This window comes from Rosa chinensis, chromosome 6, assembly GCF_002994745.2.
Source record: "Rosa chinensis cultivar Old Blush chromosome 6, RchiOBHm-V2, whole genome shotgun sequence".
Classification (NCBI taxonomy): Eukaryota; Viridiplantae; Streptophyta; class Magnoliopsida; order Rosales; family Rosaceae; genus Rosa; species Rosa chinensis.
This window is the reverse complement of record NC_037093.1, coordinates 41,520,652-41,540,978: the sequence shown is the minus strand read 5'-3', so window position 1 is coordinate 41,540,978 and position 20,327 is coordinate 41,520,652. Positions and strand designations below refer to the sequence as shown.

Below are 20,327 nucleotides of genomic sequence, written 5' to 3'. Positions count from 1 at the left end.
AGAACCACGACCCTCGTGATGAAGAACAAGCGCCAGCACAGCAGGCTGGACCACCACGGATGGACCAGCAGTTTCAGTTTCAGCTCTGGTTTATTTTTGTCACTTGAGTCCTGACCATCGGTACCTCGTGAAAAGACGGGTCACCACTGTAAGATATTACTTTTAACTTTAACCTCACAACCATGTGCCTGCTGCCAGGGTTTTGGTCCTTATTGGGTGGGCTCACTCTGCTCCAAAACCTTGACCTGTCATTTCAGACCTGAACCGTCAAGCGGGTAAACATGTGTGCCCCGTACATGCATCTACCACCTTCTAGGCTCTCTTGCAAGGACACGTGGCAGGGACCCAATTGGAATCCACGGCCAGCATCATCATCACACCCAACAGTTCATGCCAGCACCATGCATTGTAGAGGCTCCAGAGACTGCCAAAAGTAAAGTTACCAAACTTTGGCCTAGCCTGGGACGCATTCATGGAGATTAAACCAAACCATGGCCTGTGCAATGCTCTCCGATTTTAACGAGAAAATATGCTTGTTTGGGTCACAATGTTAAATTGAAATTGCAGCTAAAAATTATGAGGGGGGAGAAGGAGCACAACATGACTTGGAGGAAAGATGGCAAAACACCACTACTCATTGACAATAATGCACATCCACTGGCTACATATTTGTTCTTAAAAATCCAACAGACAAATTTAATCAAGAGATATCACCATCATCAAACATTCCTCTCTCATACACACACACATCCATCAACAAACTAACAAATTAAATAGAACCAAAATATAAGATGTGGAGATCTTGATTTCCTCTAGCTTCTTCTTCTCATTTAGTTGGAGGGGTTGCTCCGGAATGAACCCAAAGCTTTGATGGCGGCGGCTCTCAGGATGTACTGGTGGTACGCGGCTGCACAAAGAGCTCCGACGAAGGGTCCGACCCAGAAGATCCACTGCACCCACATCACAAAAATACCCATCAGTCTAAAACACATAATCACACTCCAATCAAAAGCCCAAAACGCATGCAAGGTGTTTTTATAACCAACAAAGGTGGCGAGGTTTTTTTTTGGTCTTACTTGGTCATCCCAGACTTTCTCCTTGTTGTAAATGACGGCAGCACCGAAGCTCCGAGCAGGGTTGATGCCAGTTCCGGTGATGGGGATGGTAGCCAAGTGCACAACAAACACAGCAAACCCAATAGGCAAAGGAGCCAACACCTGGACGCAAAACCCATACATATCATCATCATCACACCAAAACCCTCATAACATACAGAAAGCAAAATAGAAAGTGAAGAAACCACTCACAGGCACGTGAGAGTCACGCGCGCTCCTCTTGGGGTCGGTGGCTGAGAAGACGGTGTAGACAAGCACAAAGGTGCCGATGATCTCAGCGCCGAGAGCTGTGCCCTTGCTGTAGCCAGCAGAGACAGAGTTGGTGCCGCCACCGAGGGTCTTGAAGTAGCTACTCTGGAAGGCCTTGACCAGCGCGACACCGGCGATAGCTCCCAAGCACTGGGCGACCATGTAAGCCAAGGCCCGGATCAGAGAGACCTTACGAGCCAAGAAAAGCCCGAAAGTCACCGCCGGGTTAATGTGACCACCTGGATACACAAAACAAAACACAACACCCATCAGAAATTGAAGCTCCAGTACATGACAGAAGATGGGAGTTTCAGTAGCGGGTGTTGGGTGTTATTGCTTACCAGAAATACCGGCGGTGCAGTAAACGAGGACAAAGATCATGCCACCAAAGGCCCAGGCGATACCGAGGAGGCCGACGCCGTCGCAGGGGCCGGTCTGATGCTTGTGGCCGATGACGGTGGCGACGGTGACGTAGAGGAAGAGCAGGGTGGCGATGAACTCGGCTATGAGAGCCCTGTAGAAGGACCAGCGCTTGAGCTCGTCGATGTCGAAGAGCGGCGCCGGCGGTGGGTCGACGTAGTCCTTGTGGTGGTGGGCTTGCGGCTCCTCGCTCACTTCCTTCGTCATTTTTCAACACTCGAATAGTTTGGTTCACCTCGCTCTTGAGTTTTGAGTAGAGAGAGCTCTCTGGTTTTGCTGTGAGAATATTAGAGAAATGTGAGTGTGCTGGGGTAGAGGCGTGGTGTTTGGTTATAAAAGAGTGGAGTGAGGAAGGGGTGGGGAGATGGTAGATATGTGGATAAGGCGGGGGTATTTCGGGAAGTGGGAATGTCCTAGAAAAAAGAGAGAGTAGGGTGGAAGTGGTGGGACCCTAGGGTACAGCTCAGCCATGTGAGGGCTAATCATCTCTCTTTCTCTTTCTCTTTCTCTTTCTCTTTCTCTCGTGTGTTGTGGGAGAGGGAAATGGGTGCTAGGGCTTTGGAGAGGGGTGAGGCTGGCATCCGACTAAAGCCATACAGTCATACACAACGGTTATATCTCGTCCCATCTCTCTCGATATATTTATTATTTAAGAAGGGGTTGCCAAATGCCGGTTTAGGGGACCATATCTTTGGGGCATGTCTGTTTTAGAGGTAGGGTTTATCCTCGGGGACCAATTATTCAGCACAGGCTGCTGCACAGCTATAGCCCTATGATGATTGAAAGACCTTCGTTGGCACACTAGTTCGATCCAACTTCATTTCATTTCATGTCATATTTCCGCATCCGACTATCCCCTATTTTAAAATACTATCCATATTTTGAAATCATAAACACAATCCCCGTGTCATGTGCTTTTATATATATCACACAGACTATTTGAGCTGGGCTGGACATAAATTCTGTTTGAAATTATTTTAAAATTAAAATTGTGTCCCTTGTGGGAAATCTTTTGTATTTGTTTGAGATAAAATCGCAGTCCCGAGTCTGGGAGATGGTGTCTTTTAGCCTGGCTTTCATTCATTGGTTTGTCCTTATCCATTATCAACGGTACTATTTTAGAGACACAGTGATCCCCTGCAGTCACTGGCATCATGAATCATGCTCCTTCTTCAACCCTATTTGATTTTGAAGCACCTAATTATATATGGTACTTTGGAGTTTGGTAGAACATACTGGACCCTCTTTCTTTTCTTTTCTTTGTTCTGCCCAAACTAACCCTCATCATTGTTGGGTTTAAACCAAATAAGAGAGAGTGACGAAACATGAGAGAGAGTGACGAAAACGGTCGTGGTAAGAATCAATAATGTTCAATGTTCACCTGATTTATTAGTTATCGATCAAAAATATCTTACTCAACAATCTTGGAATGTAAAATCAATAGTGAAAATAATTATTTTAAGTTGAATTATTTTATTTTTTTACTGTCAGATATACATATAATTTTCATTGTCAGTTGCTGATTAAGTGAACACCACTATGGTAAAAACTATTGCTTTATTTCTCTAAACTACTTGTAAAAATAACTATCAAGAGTGCGGATAACACATTCTTATTCGATATTATATACTGAAGTTGATTCGAACTTTCGACACTAAATGATGAGACTGTTCTTTGTGGATTGAATTTTAATTCATACAATTACTTAATTGGCCAACCAACGATACTAAAAATTACATATTACAAGATATTATTACCTAGGCAAGTTTAAAATATCCACTCAAATCTCACACCTCCTATTTACGTCCATTAATTTGCCCAAATTGAGTCCTTTGCTCGAGTAATTACAACAACTGAACAACTATAGGGTCAATTGAAGGTACCAAATTAGCAACACTGTTGTAGGGTTGTGAAGAGTGAAACCAATTCTTTAGTAGGGTTTTTTTTTTGGCAAGTAATCTTTAGTAGTGTTGAAAAGTGGACGTACAATTTTAAATCTCACACAAAAGAAAATAAAAACATGGTTTTGCTTGAAATTGGACACGTGTCCTATAGGTAAAACGGCTAGATACTTCCAGAGCCTTCTTCTTCTAAACCACACATCACAACGGTCATAACTTTAAATAATTTGATTTTTGTGGCTATTAGTGAAGCTGCGGACCCAGGTTGGTTATGATTATGAATGAAGCTAAGCTACTTCCATTGGAATAATAGAACAAAGAAATGTATAATTTCGATGCCCTTTTCATTTGATAACGAAATGGAAGTGATTTAATTGAAAGGAGGCACTATGCACAACTTTTGATTATATCTTCCATTGGGCGAAATTGTCCGCACGTTCTTATCATCATCCCCATGCACCAAACTATCCATTTTCCAAGCACTCCTAGGATGCTCTATCTTTATGTTTATAAAAAGGAAATAAATTTCACAATCCTCTATTTGATTAATTTAGTTCATGTGAAACATAAAATTCAGAAACAAAAAAAATCCACAGAACATTAAAAAAAAACTCCCAAGCAAAAAACCCTTACTTGTTAAGCTCATATTGAACTATTGCTAGTACAGATCTAATTAGCACAATTAATTACTAAACTAGTCCGACAAATTAACATATCAGCACTCAAACGATGACATGAAACAACAGCAACAACAACCCCAAACTTCTTCAAATTCCTACTATTACAAAGCCAGACCTGTAGCCTCTAAATTTTGAAATGCTTAATCAACCATTTTCTAAATATAATTATATTAAAATGTAGCATGTAAGAAAGGGTTAAAAATTACATATGAGAATTTGGACGGTTTTGTCTAATATATATGAGCATTAGAAGTAATCTTTTTCTCTTACAAATATTTATTCAGGTGAACACAAGTTTAAAGGCATATATATTCAAGTTATGATATTAGTTCATAAAAAAAAAAAAATTTCTTCAGATGATAAATTTCGGACTCTGCTTTCAATTATATTGTGTGGTTCAAACTAATGATATTAACTAGTACTCTATCATTTAAGCAATGTCCATATCACTTTGATTTGACATTTTTTTCCTGCTGTTAATAGGCTCGCCCACGGTTTCGAATCAAACGCATTCTTTTGGAACTATTGGTTGAAGCAGAATTAAGACGTTGAAAGAGACAAATACTTCATGAAAGCAACCACAATAATCAATCTTTACAATATATATATATATATATATATATATATATATATATATATATATATATATATATATATATATATACAGATCCTATCCAGAGCGGAGCTCCGTTTTGAAATTAACTTGTGAAGTTCAAGTTTTCGGTCACTTTTCGGTCACATATCCACATCTCGACAATTCAGTTTTTAGGTACTAATGTATAGATCATCTCTGCAAAGTTTCAGCCAAATTGATGATCGTTAAGAGATCTAACTCGCTTAAACCAATGGAAGGACTGAATCTGTCAACCTGAACCGTACTAGCATTAAATCAGTTATCAATGCCTTAACGATCATCATTTTGGCTGAAAATTTGCAGAGACGATCTATACACTAGTACCTAAAAACTGAACGGTCAAGATGTGGATGTGCAACCGAAAAGTGACCCAAAACTCGAACTTCACAAGTTAATTTTTAAAGCGGAGCTCCGCTCTGGATAGGATCTGTATATATATATATACACACACACACACTAAAATGTTCTGAAGAGGACGTCCGCAACCCAAAAAAAGTGCGGACGTCCCTCCTTTCTCCGCGATCAAGCTCCGACGGCGGCGCTCCTCTTGCCGGACGGAGGCTACATGCATCCCAGACCAGTTTGCAGTGAAGACGAAGGCCAAAGAGATCGAGGTTGGAGGTCTGGGTAGCGTGGTTGACTGCAAAGTGGTAGTCCGATCACGGTCACTTGGAAAGTGGTTACCGGCGAGTCCACCCGACTGGAAAGTGGTCTGGGATGTTCAGAGGGTTCGTCCGGCAACCGCAGAGCAGCCATCGCCGCCTTCTTGATGCCGGAGGAGGGACGTCCGCACTTTTTCTGGGTTGTGGACGTCCTCTTCAGAACGGTATATATATATATATTAGTATCTAAAAACTGAACAATCGAGATGTAGATATGTGACCGAAAAATGACCATAAACTCTAAATCCGTACATTAATTTCAAACTCTGGATAGAATCTGCATATAATTTCAAAGTGACGAAACTGTTCTTGTATTAATTAACTTTAGCTAAAGAGAAAAATGATGAAAGAGGAAAAATGTTCGTGGGCATTTGAGGTTTTTATTTTTATTTTTTTAGAATTGTGGGTTTTCGAGATTTGGATATGATGGTTCGGAACTTCGGATAGAAGAGTTGATGCCTTTTTATCTATGATCATGTAAAGAGATACTTGATTAAAGCAAAAAAGAGTGGGAAATGCAAAGATAAACAGTTTTTTAGATGGCAGAAGAATAATCTGTGTTGACTGTAATTTGAAGAAGTTTGTGCAGGGAGCAGTGAAGCATTGCTGAATTTTCTGGCGTTCTTAAAGTTGGAAGAGAAATGCTTTGGTCTTTAAGGACAAGATTGTTCATCGCTTTATATAGCAGTATAACTATCACTGTGTTAATGGTGTAACTTGTTATATTATAATGAAGCACATTGTACGTTTTCATCATGGAAAATTTGTGGGGTCGGAGGTTGGAGCACTGAATCAAGTATCCCGAAAAACAAAGGATGACTAACTAAAAATGCAAGTAATATTATCCTGAAACCGTGGCTATATACACGTAGTTGAGTTGCTAGTATAAACTAATGAGAGTTGATATTGTGTTGTTACATAGGATTGGACTGTGTTTAGGTGATTCAGTCTTAGTCGTAGTCGACCACGAAAACAAGGCCTGCGGCAACGTATTAGAAGTTAGAAATGCAAACCGTTATCAATGGTACGGTTGAAAGCCTTTTTTTTTTTTTTTTAATAGATATTGGTATCATTAGGATCAATAGCCGACATTCAGCCAATGACTAGAGTCTAGCTGCACTGATAAAAAGATAGCCTGTAAGAAAATCCGAAAAACGCTAATTTAAGCGAAGCAAACTTATTACAAGTCAATAATAAGCTCGCAGTAATTAGCGAACTTATAAACAAAGAAACTCCATGTCTTCTAAGGCAAAATCATTCACTAGCCTCCCATTATCCAATCACACAATTGTGGTACCAACAGAAAGCCACTTCCTAACCAACAAATAGAATTACCTCCTTATCCATAAACCACTTGAAATACACCAATCACATCCAAGATAATTACCAACTTTCGAAGAAGTCATGATCCGAATAGATTAGCACTTGAAGACCATAGGTAGCCCCAAACATGCCCAACTATGTCAAACTCTTGGGTTGGGCCTGCCCAAGTCACTAAGTAACAAGTGAGAGTGGCAAGGCACCCTCCTTGATAGCCCATGAACTAGGCCCAGCTAGCCCAAGTTCAAAGTCAGACCCAGAACCCCAGGCCCAACTCCAAGCCCAGAAAACTGCTCTGAGCACCACCACCACGCTTCAAGTTCCGGCGGCCGTCTTCTTTAGAGGGCCATACCCACCCTTCTATCCAAGCAAACTGGTCCACCTGCAAGATCAGACCGGCCGGAAACCAGTAGAATCCGAACGCGCGACCCCTATCTGCCTCCCAAGTCGACCTCGCCGATCAACTCTGCTCTGAAACCTGGACCGTCGCTGACTTCATTGCTTCAAACGAAACCCCGATTCACAGCTGGCCACACCAAGGAGGTTTAAGCCCAGCCTGCCTCCAAAGAACCTGTTGCCGCTTCTGCACCAGATCCGATTCGAAGACGCACACGCACGAGGATGCCACCAAAGTCACCAGCAGGAGGAAACAGCTCTGATCTTGACGGCTACTGCTACCACAATACCTGCGACGACGTGAAACCTCGCCGCACTAGATCTATCAATCTGGCAAGGCCGCAATGGTCCCCGCCGCAGTCTTCTTTGCTCAAACCCTAGAGCAGCGCTACAACATGAGATTGAAAGCCATGATCCCACGATGGTCGAAAGCCTTATTGCAACTTAAAATTTAGTAATAAAATTCAGAATCTAAAATATGTAAATCATAATAGCTGATGTTTTATATTGGATACATTCATGTTTACAAGTATGTACTTTATATAATAATAATAATAATAATAATAATAATAAATTAATTATTATTATTATTATTATTATTATAAAACAAAGAGGGATTTGAATTTGTTATCTCTATCATTATCAAATGCAATGTCGTATCCAGTAGATTAAATGTTAGTTGGCTAAATAAGCACACATTTTTAGGGTTAATTACATATAAGTGCATATTTGAATGTTTTTTTAGATATAAGGCCACCAACTAGTTTTTTTTTTTCCCTCATAAGGCTATTAGATTAAAAAGGGTGTTATATTTTAGATATAAAAACTAATATATTTACAGAAATGCCACTAGAGTAAAAAGTCAACAATCATGCTCTCTCTCCTCTCCGGCGAGGCATCCGGTCAACTCTGGCGGGTCTCCGGCCGACCTTCGGCCAACTTCCGGCGGGTCTCCGACCAACTCCGGTGGGTTTCCGGCCAACTTTCAGTGAACTCCGGTGACCACAAAAGCTACTGTCGCTAGCAAGAAAAACTACTCTGGTGAGATTTACAGCAACCTCCGGCGAGGTCACAAAAACTACTGTAACCACCAACAAAAGCTACTCTGATGAAATTTCTGACGGCCTTATGTGAGGTTACAAAAACTACTATCACCAACACTAAAAGCTGCTCCCACCAACAACAAAAATTATTGTCACAAGCAACAAAAGCTACTCTGATGAGTTTTTCGGCGAGGTCACAAAAACTATTATCATCAGCAACAAAAGTTACTGTCACCAACAACACTTAAAGCTACTCACACCAACAACAAAAACTACTATCACAAATTTCAGAAAGCTACTGTCACCAGAAAAGCTACTATCACCAGCAACAAAAACTACTCTCACCAGAAACAAAGACTACTGTCACTAGCAAGAAAAACTACTCTCATAAGAAATAAAAGCTATTGTCACCAGCAACAAAAAGTACTCCTACCAATATCAAAAAAGCTACTCTCACTGGCACCAAAAACTACTTTAATCATCACTAAAAGCTACTCACACCAACACGGAAAGCTACTACATGCAAAACAAAATCTATTTGCAAGATTGAAAAACTATTACCAGAGACTAACGAAGCTACTATCACCGACTGAGAAAGCTATTACCAACCTGCACAAAAACTTCTATGAAACATTAAAACAACTATACATTTACAATATCGAAGGCTTCCAAATTATAGCTACAATACCTCTTACAAGCAGCAATTATAACCAATCAAATCAAACTCTGGTAAACATATGCTTCCAGAGCCAGTTAAGAAACCAAAATTACAATCCTACTACGGCCATCTGATGCATTCCCCAACTTTAAAGGAGGCACACACATATATTCTCAAATTGAAACTAAAAATTAGAAACAGTTTCAACACTCAGCAGTTAAAGAATAAAAAAAGGGCTAAATACTAGTTAGTACCATGTGGTTTAGGTCCAAAATCAATTCAGTCCCTGGACTTCTAATTTCATCAAAAACACCCTTGCACTTTCAATTTTGATCTAATAGGTCTAATTCGTTAATATTCTATTATGGGTTCAAGTTATAGTTGGATTATTTGTTGAAAAACTATTTATTTTTAATAGTATGACTCACTCCTAAATTGACTATGCAGACCACCTCGACACCACATCATAAAACATAAGCCATATATGAACCACATGAACAAGTTAAATAACTCAATTGTCGGAAAACTAACAAATTGGACCTATTAGATCAAAATTGAAAGTGCAGGAGTGTTTTTGATGAAATTAGAAGTCCAGGGACTGAATTGATTTTGGACCTAAACCATAGGGTAGTAATTTGTATTTAGCCCATAAAAAAAAATCCAATCTGTTCTATACCAAAACTCAAAAGAAGATTCCTACTTTTGCATATAGATCACTCCATTACTCCATTTCACCAAACATTTCTATCAAAATCATCAATGTTCTTATACATTATAATCAAAACCCTAAAATCCCAAACATTTCACTCCACCAGGCGATTCTACCGCCGCCAACGACTTTGAAAGCATCGACTGCTTCAGATCTCAGCCGCCAGATCAAAGCCGCTCGTTGGAGAACGACTCGGCTTCGAATTTGAGCTCCTGGCCACCGGGCTCGATGATCGGAAGCTCAAGGTATGCAATCTCAGATTGGAGCTCCGATATGCAATCTCAGATCCCAACGGATTCGAATCGGAGCTCAGATACGCAATCTCAGATCCCGGCTGTGGGAACGAGGCCGAAGCTGCAAGAAGAGGTTGGAGTTACCTTCGAAGGCGGAGACGATGTCGTCGCTGTCGTTATTGGACCTGACGCCGGAGCCGTAAGGCCAGGTGGTTTTGCGACACTGGAGCTCGCATACCAGATCTTCTAGACGACAATAACGACTATCCAGTCACGGAGGAAGATGGAGGAGACCCCGACCGTTGTCGATGAAGCCATTACCTCCGTTGACGCACACAGCCTTCGACCCGGCGCATCAGAAAATTGAACGATGAATTCGAACCGTAGAGAGGCTCAATCAGTCTCTTCCAGCAGCCCGATGACCAATTCAAACTGTGGAGAGGCTCGATCATTCTATCCCGGCGGCAGTTAGCTCCGGTGGTCCAAGTGAGCTCTAGAGAAAGGTCTATGGTTACGGGGAGGGAGGAAGGAGAGACAGAGAGAGAGAGGTCTGTGGTGACGGATAGGAAGGGGAGAGAGAGAGACAGAGACTGTTTTGTTTGCAGATGGGCAAAATCGTAAAGTACAAAATAAATTGAAGATGAAAGTGGCCTTAGTTGTACAAGAAAAACTAGGTGGCTTTATAGCTAATTAAAATTTTAAAATGACACTTGTGTGTAATTTTCTAACATTTTTATTAGACGTTTTTTTATTAAAACTAAATTTCGATAGTTTGGCATAGTATATATGACGAAAGCCCTTTTCAAAAAGTAGTTGAAATGTTGTCAATCGATCGAGTTCATGTTTAGCATTTGATGATTAATCTTATCCAAAATAGCATTCCTATTAGTGTCCTATCCCGATTCTTTTGTTCTCATGTTTGGTGGGAGGAGAATACAAAATCACATGTATAGAGTGGATGGGCCAACAGACAGATTAGACTAATGCTAAATATTTGTGAGTTTTTCGTTTTCGTTACTCAAAATTTTGGGACAATTCTTTCAAAAAAAAAAAAAAATTAGGACAATTAGTTGCCCATTTAAGTGGGCTACTGAGTTAATTTGGTGCTACTGAGTCTTCCAGCACATTCATAAATAGATTGGTTAATTTGTGGATATGCTGCACTCACAGTCCGAGGAATACGGGAAGTTTCCTTTACTTTCCTCTATAATGCAACGTTGCTCTAATTTAATTGATATAGAAGGAAGCTACATCCACGTTTACTGAATAGAAACAATAGGAATAATCCATCCAGGATATTCCTTTCCAAAACAGCTAGCTGTTTCTGTTTGATTTTAACTTACAGGAAGATGGACTGATTGTATCAACACTAGTACCATCTAATCATCGATGCTTATAGAAGATTTTCGATCTTCTGCACATTGTCAACATTCCTGTTTAGAACGAACACGTACTACGAGCTTCTGGGGTGGAATGGGAATGTCAAAACAATAGCCTGCCTTGGTTGTAACAGCAAGATAGTCTGCGAAGCTTTTGGTTGTTAAAATCAGTGCTTAAAACAGCAAAAAATGGAGTCAGATATGGTGATCTCGAGCAAACATGAGATAACTATGAGAGGAGAATCATGAAGTAGATGTACTATGAATGATTTTGAATATATCAAGGACAATTATCCCTATGCTTTTTATCGGTGCTTGAAGTCACTTGCACAAAACGTGTTATATAGGATCCAATTAATGAGCTTGCATGCATGCATGTGTTGGTATTTTTGACGGCTTCTATTTTGTATTTGAACAAAATATAATCAAAACCACAACTTGGATGATTTGATTAATTTGCAGTAACAAATGAAGCAAGAACAGATGAATAAAACTAAGCAAACGTTGTGCTTTGAGTTTCAGAACTTGTTCAACTTGTTCTCTTTTTCTATTCTATATTTTACATCAACCTTAACCTTTATATAGGGTACAAGATTAACCTACGTACAAAATATATAGAATGAAAGCATATTAAACTAGATTAAAGGTACTTTAGCTAGATACAAAATATCTAGCTTAATTTGAGTGGAGCAAACATTAACGCAAGTGGCTGGAAAATATCTTTCAGAAAGCGAAGTATTTCATGCTGCTAAGTCTTTCACCACAGCTAAGTTTTTCTGCAACGAACACACTAAAATCTTCAGCGAACTAATTAACTTTAGAATTCAGCTAATAGACTTTAGCAAACTCTGGTTCGCAACGAACTCACTTCTATCTTTTCCCTGCAGTGAACTCATCTAGTGAACTTACTTCAGCGAATTTTGATTCACAGCGAACTTTGTTGGAGCTTCCTAGTTGGACCAGGAAAGCATTAATTCCAACAGCTTGTTGTGTACAAGAAAAGCGTCACAATAAATCAATGGAGTAGAAGGTAGTTGAAGGCAAGAAGCATTTATAGATATGAATTCAAATGATTGATAAAATTAAACACTTAGAAGCAAACCGATCACTAATTGGCATAATAGCGTCCAAAGATTTATTTAGGACTGCCTCCAAAGTAGTCCAGAAAGTTAGTACTAGCTAATGCACATCAGAAAGTACTACTTCAAATTCAATACAGGTACTCAGAGATGTTGGTTTTGCTAAAATTTTCTTAGCCAAGTAGGTTAATAGTACTGATTGACTTAAAGCCAAGAATAAAACTGATGTCGATTATCTGATACAAAATTGAAGGCATTAGTCGCATTACTACATTTTGTGTTTGCTAACCTGTTCACAGTTAAAATATCTTTGTATCATTTCACTTCAGCTGCCATAGAACAACAACAAGGAAAAGTCATTATTATCATGGTTTAGCAGGTTACTCGATGGGTTTCTGCAAGTATGTTATGCTTTGCTGGGATTTTGTAGAGACCTTAGAATTTATGGTTGCAAGAGCAAGGATGTTGACCAGGTCAAGTACGGGAGCTCTTAGTTATTCCAGAGGATGTAGTTGAAAAAAAAAGCTTTTTGTGATGATGAAATATCTTTTGGAGGCTGTTTATGTTCATCGTTATAATTGTTGTTGTCTTGTTAATGATATGTTACAACAATTTCTGTGACTTGGTTAATATTTGTAGTTGGTTTATCTATCTTGTTTAATTGTCTTTATCAGATGATTTAGTGGAGTACAATGTGGGATTATTCCGTTAATTATAATATATTGAGTTAACTTCATTTATAGTTTCAAACTATATATGTCAACTCATGGATTTTCAAGTTCTGGTTGGTTTACTTCTTCTTATTCGGATTTGCTGTAGTAAGGTCTTACAATGTTTTCATGTTTCTAGAATTGGCATTTGAAATAGATTTGAACAAGTCTATCATATTTGCTATATAGAAATAGATTTGTATTATGGTTGAATGCTTATACACGATGATGTATACGAAGGTATCCCTGTAGATGCCTCTGGAAGTTGCATCTTAGCAAGGATTGGTGTTTGGTGTCTTATTTGGTGATAGGGCTTCACTCATGGATCTGTGCTTGAATGAGTTGAATGTCACTCCTCAACTCCATCACCCTTTCATTCATGATGCTCATTAGGGTTTTTGATTCTATAGAAATATGATTCCTTGCCTATTCTCAATATATAATAGATACGAAAGCGGCATAGCAAGTGAAATACATATGAATCCACCAACACTGGTGCAACTAAGTCTGTAGTTGTGAAATACATATCATCCTTTTGTAATGTCTGTGATTAACTGATTAATAAGGCTTTGTGAGTATTAACATGAATTCTTATAAATGTAGATGGCCAATATTTTTAGGTTAACCAAGTACACGGGTTGTCTAATATTTCTCCTTTTAGGTGAGCTTGTCAATTTAGGCTCTTATGGTGTCAGATTTCTATTATTGCATGTTAAAAATACCATTTTTGCTATTGGGAGTGAAATTCACACTTCCCAATTTACAATCCACACTCCATGTTTTATTTTATATTATCTTAACGTCACATATTTACAATCCACACTATAAAAACATAAAACTTAAGATATTATAAAAGGAAGTATGAAGTGTGGATTGTAGAATATCCACACTCCCCTTTGCTATTTAGGCTATGTGTTATCTAGCAACTAAAACCCCCAGTTTTGCACACTATGACTATAATTATTACATATATGTACTGAGCCCTTCTAGGGAGGGATCTTTTTTTTGGCTATTTTAAGGGATAGCTTATTAGACCCACTTTTCGAACACATATTCATCGTTAAGTTTTTAGATCTATATGTGTAGATCACCTATGCAAATTTTCAGCCAAATTGATAATCATTAAGGCATTCAAAACTGTGATTTAAAATTATAAACATGAACGGTTCAGGTTGGAAAGATTTGGTTCATCCATTGATTTAAACTATTTCGATACCTTAACAGCGATAATCAATTTGGCTAAAAATTTGTAGATTTGATTTATACATTAAGACAAAGAAACGGAACAGTCGAGATGCTGAAATGTAATAAAAAAAATTGATCATCTCTGCAAAATTTCAGCCAAATTGATGGTCGTTAAGGCATCGATAACTGCCTTAAATCTAGTACGGTTCAGGGTGGACAGATTCAGTTCGTCAATTGGTTTAAGTGAGTTAGATACCTTAAAGATCATCAAATTGGCTTAAAATTTGCAGAGATGATCATTAGTACCTAAAAACTGAATGGTCGAGATGTGGATATGAAACAGAAAAGTAACCCTAAACTCCAACCTCACACGTTAATTTCAGAGTGAGGACTCGCTCTGTATAGGATCTGTATATATATATATTAAGCAAACAAAGTTGTCCATTGTGATGACAGCTGATATACAAGGTATTTTGATTCAAATTTATTTCTATAGAACTTATTTCCATTTTTTACTTGGAACTATGTATTCCAAAGAATTTATTATATATTTAGTTTCATATTAAAATTTTACTGACCTAGTAACCTGTTCTATTAAAAGTTTAAAACTGTGTCTTTCTGTTCATAATTTGAAATTGTTTTCTTCTGAGAAGCTATAGAGAACATCTCAAAGAGTATTTGAGAGTTAGAATCCACCTGAAAGATTTTTCTTGATTCAGTTATGATTTTTCAAAGTTACAGGTCTGTTGATGAAATTTCTTAAAATTGCATCACACTGTCTTATTTTTGTCTCTATGTCTGGTAGATTTATTAGTTCAAACTTACTTATTCTTAAAAAAAAACTTAGTTATTTTTCATGTAGATCTAAAACTATTGGCCTTCAGAGAGCTCCAAAATTATTGGAGGTGAAAATTTAGACCACATTGAGAGAGATGCTCCGTCCAACAGCGCGCCCTCACTGCTTCGTCGTCGGACGGGCCCGAGGGGACCTAGTGTTAGTGGAGAGTGGCCTAGTCGAAGTGAGGGCTGTTGGGGGTTGGCAGCACTGTCTCGACCGAGTGGAGGTTCTGATGGTAGAGGATTGCGGCGGTTTGATGTGGGGCAGGTGTTGCCGAGAGCGGAGCGTAGAAGGTCGCTGCCGGGTTGGTCCGAGTTGGTGTTGCGAGATCAGCGATCACCTGGAAGTGACGATTGGGAGGCAGCAGCGCTGGGATAGGAGTTGAGATTGAATCAATTGGATCCGATTTGGTTTTAGCGGTTTGTGATCGATCTTAGGTGCATCATTTCCTCTTGTCGGCGTAAAAGGGAACTTGGAAGGATTGCGATCTCTCAGCGACAAGCTGGCAAAGGTGGTGATGCTGTTGGTGGTCGGAAGGCGAGGTTGCTGGCAAGATGGTGGCGTCCTACCTCTTGCAGCTTTGGGCTCTAGCGTGGGCATGATGGTACTTGGGCTTGGGCTTCTACTCTAGGCCCATATTATTATGTTTCTTTTTTTATTTATTATTTTTTACATTTAGTAAGACGTGACTTTATGCCGGCAATAAGACCCTATCAAATTTCGGTGGGGCGACATGGGTTTTGTCCCGATATGCATACTCAGTGTGCCATGTCTGACCTAGCTAGGCTGCGAGCTATTTGCTTGATCAAATGGACGCAACCTCCTAGTGGCAGGATGAAATTGAGTGTCACCGGATTTAATTTCTTGCAGCAACATAGTGGAAAAGCTGTGCTATTTGTAATGATGCTTCTTCGTTATAGAGTTATCTTTCCAGTATGTCACCGCTATCTCAAAGCAAATAGAGGAGCCATTTGTGCATTCTTTGCTAATTGGTGCTTGTTAGAGTACATAGATTTTGTGGAGAATCCTAGTATTATTTTAAGATGTTCTCTTTATGCTTATTGTAATCTGGGATTCAGGCTCTACGTCCCCCACTTGTATTATGCAATTTCATTAATCAAGACTTGAGGGCAATCACACCAGCCCCTTTCAAAAAAAAAATAAAAAAATCTTAGTTCAAACGTACTTTGGGGCACCAATACCTGAAAAAGATTTGTGCCATCTTTTGAAAAGTATTGGTGCCCCCAATACTTGAAAAGGATTTCTGCCAAGCTCGGTCCTGTCCAAGGCCAGCCTTTGCGACAGCCTAGGGCCCAAAACAAATGGGGGCATACATTTCTTTTATGTATAAGATTATACAAAAAAAAAATGTTTAATTCGGAAAAAAAAATTCTTTTATTCCCAAACGCATTAAGCTGCATCTTTCCGTCTTCTGACTCTTCTTTTCTTCTCTCTCGATTGTAAACACCAGTATAGCTATGCTATATTCAAGAGTCTCTCACTCTCTCCAAAACCTTGAAATCAATCAAATTTTCGCTTTAAATTTGGGGTTTCAATGGTTATTCACTTTGTCAATTCATCATTTGTTCTTCTCTCTATTTTTAGTCTAATAATCTGCTAATTGGTAATAGCTTAGGGCCAAATTAATCTCGAAACTTGGCTATACTGTCATTGTTGGTATTCAATTTTCAGCTTTCAACCTTCCTATTTCACAATCGACTATTCCAAGTTTTATTGTAGAAGTGTTTGCAAATTAACTTTTGAATATGTTTCTATTCTATTGCATATTTTGTCATAATATGTAAGTATTGTTATTGGTTTGTTTAAATTACACCTGAAGGTTCTATCTCTTGATTAAGTTACACCAGAATATGATCTTATTAAGATCTGACAATTTTTTGCTCTTCAAGTTTTTTGCAGGAGTTGCTACTGCTTTGCTGCCGTAGATATCCTTGCATGGCTATGTGCTGAGTGGTTTATCTATGCAATTTACAAAGCTCTTTTCACTAGATGATACAATAATGGTATGTTATTGTGTAAGCCCCCTTTAGGATCTTTGTGTTTTACTTAAGCAAAATCAGAAAATAGATGAACTGAAAACAGAAACAACACAGCACATTTTTAGAGTGGTTCAGCCAAAACTTTAGCCTACATCCACTTTGTGATCTCTCTTGAGAGATTCACTAGCACTATGAAGAATTTAGGTGTTTACAAGTACTTATTGCAGATCCCTCAAACCTCTCTGACTAGTTCTTATCTCTCTATCACCAGGACTCTCAGTTTTCTGCACTTTCTGTCTTCTATTCTCAAAAAACCCCCTGCAGCTCCTATTGATAGGACATAAAAGCTGCTGACACAACATGGGATTAGGATTCCTAATCCTAATAGACTAAGCCTATAATACAAATCCTAATAGAACTTGAAAGACTAACTTTCCTAGAACTTTTAGAAAAGCTGCGCGCAAACCTCTTTTCTTTCTAGACTTGGATTTGAATTATGCATCCTAATTTTCCAGATTGTATCAATGAGCCAAAAACACAACAATCTCCACCTTGGTGAGTTGATACCAAAACGATTGCTGCAACCTTCAGGATGTCTTGAACTTCTTGAAGTAATCCCGAACAAACCTTCAAGAACCTTCACCTTGGCAAGACTCTTCTTGCCTCAACGCACCTCAAGTGAGGAGGTGCTCCACGACAACTCAACATGTTGTGACACCGAGCAATTTCAAGCAATGCTTGAACTTCTCTATAGTAACGGGCTTGGTAAGACAATCTGCAGCATTGTCATTTGTGTGAACCTTCTCCACAAAGATATTTCCAGATTCTACCCAATCTCTGATCCTGTGATAGTGAACATCAATGTGTTTCGTCCTTGCATGAAACACTTGATTCTTTGCCAAATGAATGGCACTTTGACTATCACACTTCACTACCACGCCTTCTTGGTGAATTCCAAATTCACTTGCCAGCCCATTCAACCAAATAGCTTCCTTTGAAGCTTCTGTTAATGCCATATATTCTGCCTCAATAGTAGATAGAGCTGTGACTGCTTGAAGGGTTGCTTTCCAGCTCACAGGTCCTCCTCCACAAGTAAAAACATAACCTGTTGTAGACCTCCTTCTGTCTAAGTCTCCTGCATAATCTGCGTCCACAAAACCAGCCACACATGCTACTTCTTGTTTTCTCTCAAACATGATTCCAAGCTGCCTAGTCCCTTTTAAATACCTCAAAATCCACCTCACTGCTTCCGAGTGGGGCTTACCTGGATTTGACATGTACTTAGAGACAACGCTCAATGCTTGAGCTAAATCTGGTCTTGTGCAAATCATCGCATACATGAAACACCCTACTGCAGTTGCATATGGAACATCCTTCATTGCATCAATCTCTTTTGACTTTATGGCCTTTGCTTTGCACTTAATTGATAATGTGTAGCTAATGGGATAGAAACAACCTTAGCTCCATCCATGTTGAAGCGTTCAAGAACCCTCATAATGTACTTTTCTTGTGATAGCCAAATTTTACTAGCTTTTCTATCCCGCCTTATTTCAATTCCAGGGATCTTTTGTGCAGCTCCTAGATCCTTCATCTCGAATTCATCTCCCAATTTCTTCTTAAGCTCTTGAATTTTCAACATATCTTTGCATGCAATTAGCATGTCATCTACATACAAAAGTAGTAGAATAATCCCCCCATCTTGAAATACATGGTAGTAAACGCAGCAGTCATATAGACACCTTGTGTAGCCTATTTTCAGCATGTATGTGTCGAACCGTTTATACCATTGCCTCGGTGATTACTTAAGTCCATATAGGGACTTCTTTAACAGACAAACCAAATCCTCTTTTCCTGTTTCAACAAAACCCTCCGGCTGTGACATATAAATATCTTCTTCGAGGTCCCCATGAAGAAACACAGTTTTCACATCCATCTGCTTAATCTCCATATCATACTGAGCTGCTATAGACAACAATAACCGAATTGAAGTGTGTTTGACGACCGGAGAGAAAATCTCATCATAATCCACTCCCTCTTTCTGCGAATACCCTTTTGCCACCAAACGTGCTTTATACTTTATGGCATCAGCATCATGTATTCCTTCTTTCTTCCTAAACACCCACTTGCAGCCAACAAGTTTTCTTTCTTTGGGTTTAGGAACCAACTCTCACACGGAATACTTATGCAAAGATTCCATCTCTTCTATCATAGCACCAATCCAACCTGCCCCTTCTTCGCTTTCTATGGCATCTTGATAAGTAGTTGGATCTCCTTGACTTATACTCAGAGCATGACTCACATCTTCTTCCGGTTCGAACCCAAACCTTTGTATCTTTCTTGGATTCCTCTTAGGTTTGTCAAGTGCTATGATTCTTTTAAATGACTCAGGTGCTTGTGGGATAGGGGAATTTCGACTCCTCTGTAGGGATTGCTCCACCTGAGCCCTAACTGGTGACTGTTGTTGCTGCTCTATTTCTTCAATAGCTCCTTGATCATTCCCTACTTGCTCAATTTGCTCCACCTGAACTTGGGAATCTTCATCTGATGGTTTAGCTAATGAAATCTTGATTGCTTCGTCTTCAACAACAGCCATCTTCTCCTTCTTGCTATTAACCTCCTCATTCAATGGCATAGTCTTCTCATCAAAGATTACATCCCTGCTGATCACCCTTTTGTCGTTGACAATATCCCACAACTTATAACCTTTCACCCCTTTCTCAAAGCCGATGAACAAGCACTCATGGGACTTAGGTTTTAGTTTGGTTCTTTCATCGCTGGGAATATGTGCATAAGCACTACAACCAAACACTCTCAAGTTGGAATAATCAACGGGCTTTCCAGACCATACCTCCTTTGCACACTTGAAGTTAATAGCCCTAGAAGGTGATCGATTAATCAAATAACATGCATGATTAACCGCTTCTGCCCAAAAAGTTTCAGGCAACCCCGCATGAAGTCTCATGCTTCTTTCTCTCTCCATGAGAGTTCTGTTCATCCTTTCTGCAACACCGTTTTGTTGAGGAGTCTTCTTAACAGTAAAGTGTCTTGTAATGCCCGCATCCTTGCACAGCTGTAAGAACTGATTATCTCTATATTCACCTCCATTGTCGCTTCTC

General features: G+C 39.3%; 2 protein-coding genes across 2 annotated transcripts; both read right to left on the bottom strand.

Annotated features, from left to right (window-relative positions):
- Nucleotides 1–605: 605 nt before the first annotated feature.
- Nucleotides 606–2,095, bottom strand: LOC112173307 (aquaporin PIP2-7). Its single transcript, XM_024310920.2, has 4 exons — nucleotides 1,706–2,095; nucleotides 1,308–1,603; nucleotides 1,077–1,217; nucleotides 606–950 (listed from the first exon to the last, which is right to left on the bottom strand). The coding sequence occupies exons 1-4, from the start codon at nucleotides 1,989–1,991 to the stop codon at nucleotides 831–833; spliced, it is 843 nt and encodes a 280-aa protein (XP_024166688.1). The 5' UTR covers nucleotides 1,992–2,095; the 3' UTR covers nucleotides 606–830.
- A 15,817-nt stretch (nucleotides 2,096–17,912) lies between these two features.
- On the bottom strand, nucleotides 17,913–18,590 carry LOC121050016 (secreted RxLR effector protein 161-like). The gene has a single exon (XM_040508545.1). It carries the CDS (start codon nucleotides 18,588–18,590, stop codon nucleotides 17,913–17,915), a length of 678 nt encoding a protein of 225 aa, XP_040364479.1.
- Nucleotides 18,591–20,327: the final 1,737 nt, after the last annotated feature.

What these genes read in the sequence shown, in the direction of transcription:
- LOC112173307 (XM_024310920.2), bottom strand. Translation starts at nt 1,991, where the DNA reads ATGACGAAGGAAGTGAGCGAGGAGCCGCAAGCCCACCACCACAAGGAC. An exon ending in CTGCACCGCCGGTATTTCTG is followed by an intron (nt 1,604 to 1,705) that starts GTAAGCAATAAC and finishes TTGTGTATCCAG; the next exon opens with GTGGTCACATTAACCCGGCG. An exon ending in CGCGTGACTCTCACGTGCCT is followed by an intron (nt 1,218 to 1,307) that starts GTGAGTGGTTTC and finishes TTTTGCGTCCAG; the next exon opens with GTGTTGGCTCCTTTGCCTAT.
- LOC121050016 (XM_040508545.1), bottom strand. Translation starts at nt 18,590, where the DNA reads ATGAAGGATGTTCCATATGCAACTGCAGTAGGGTGTTTCATGTATGCG.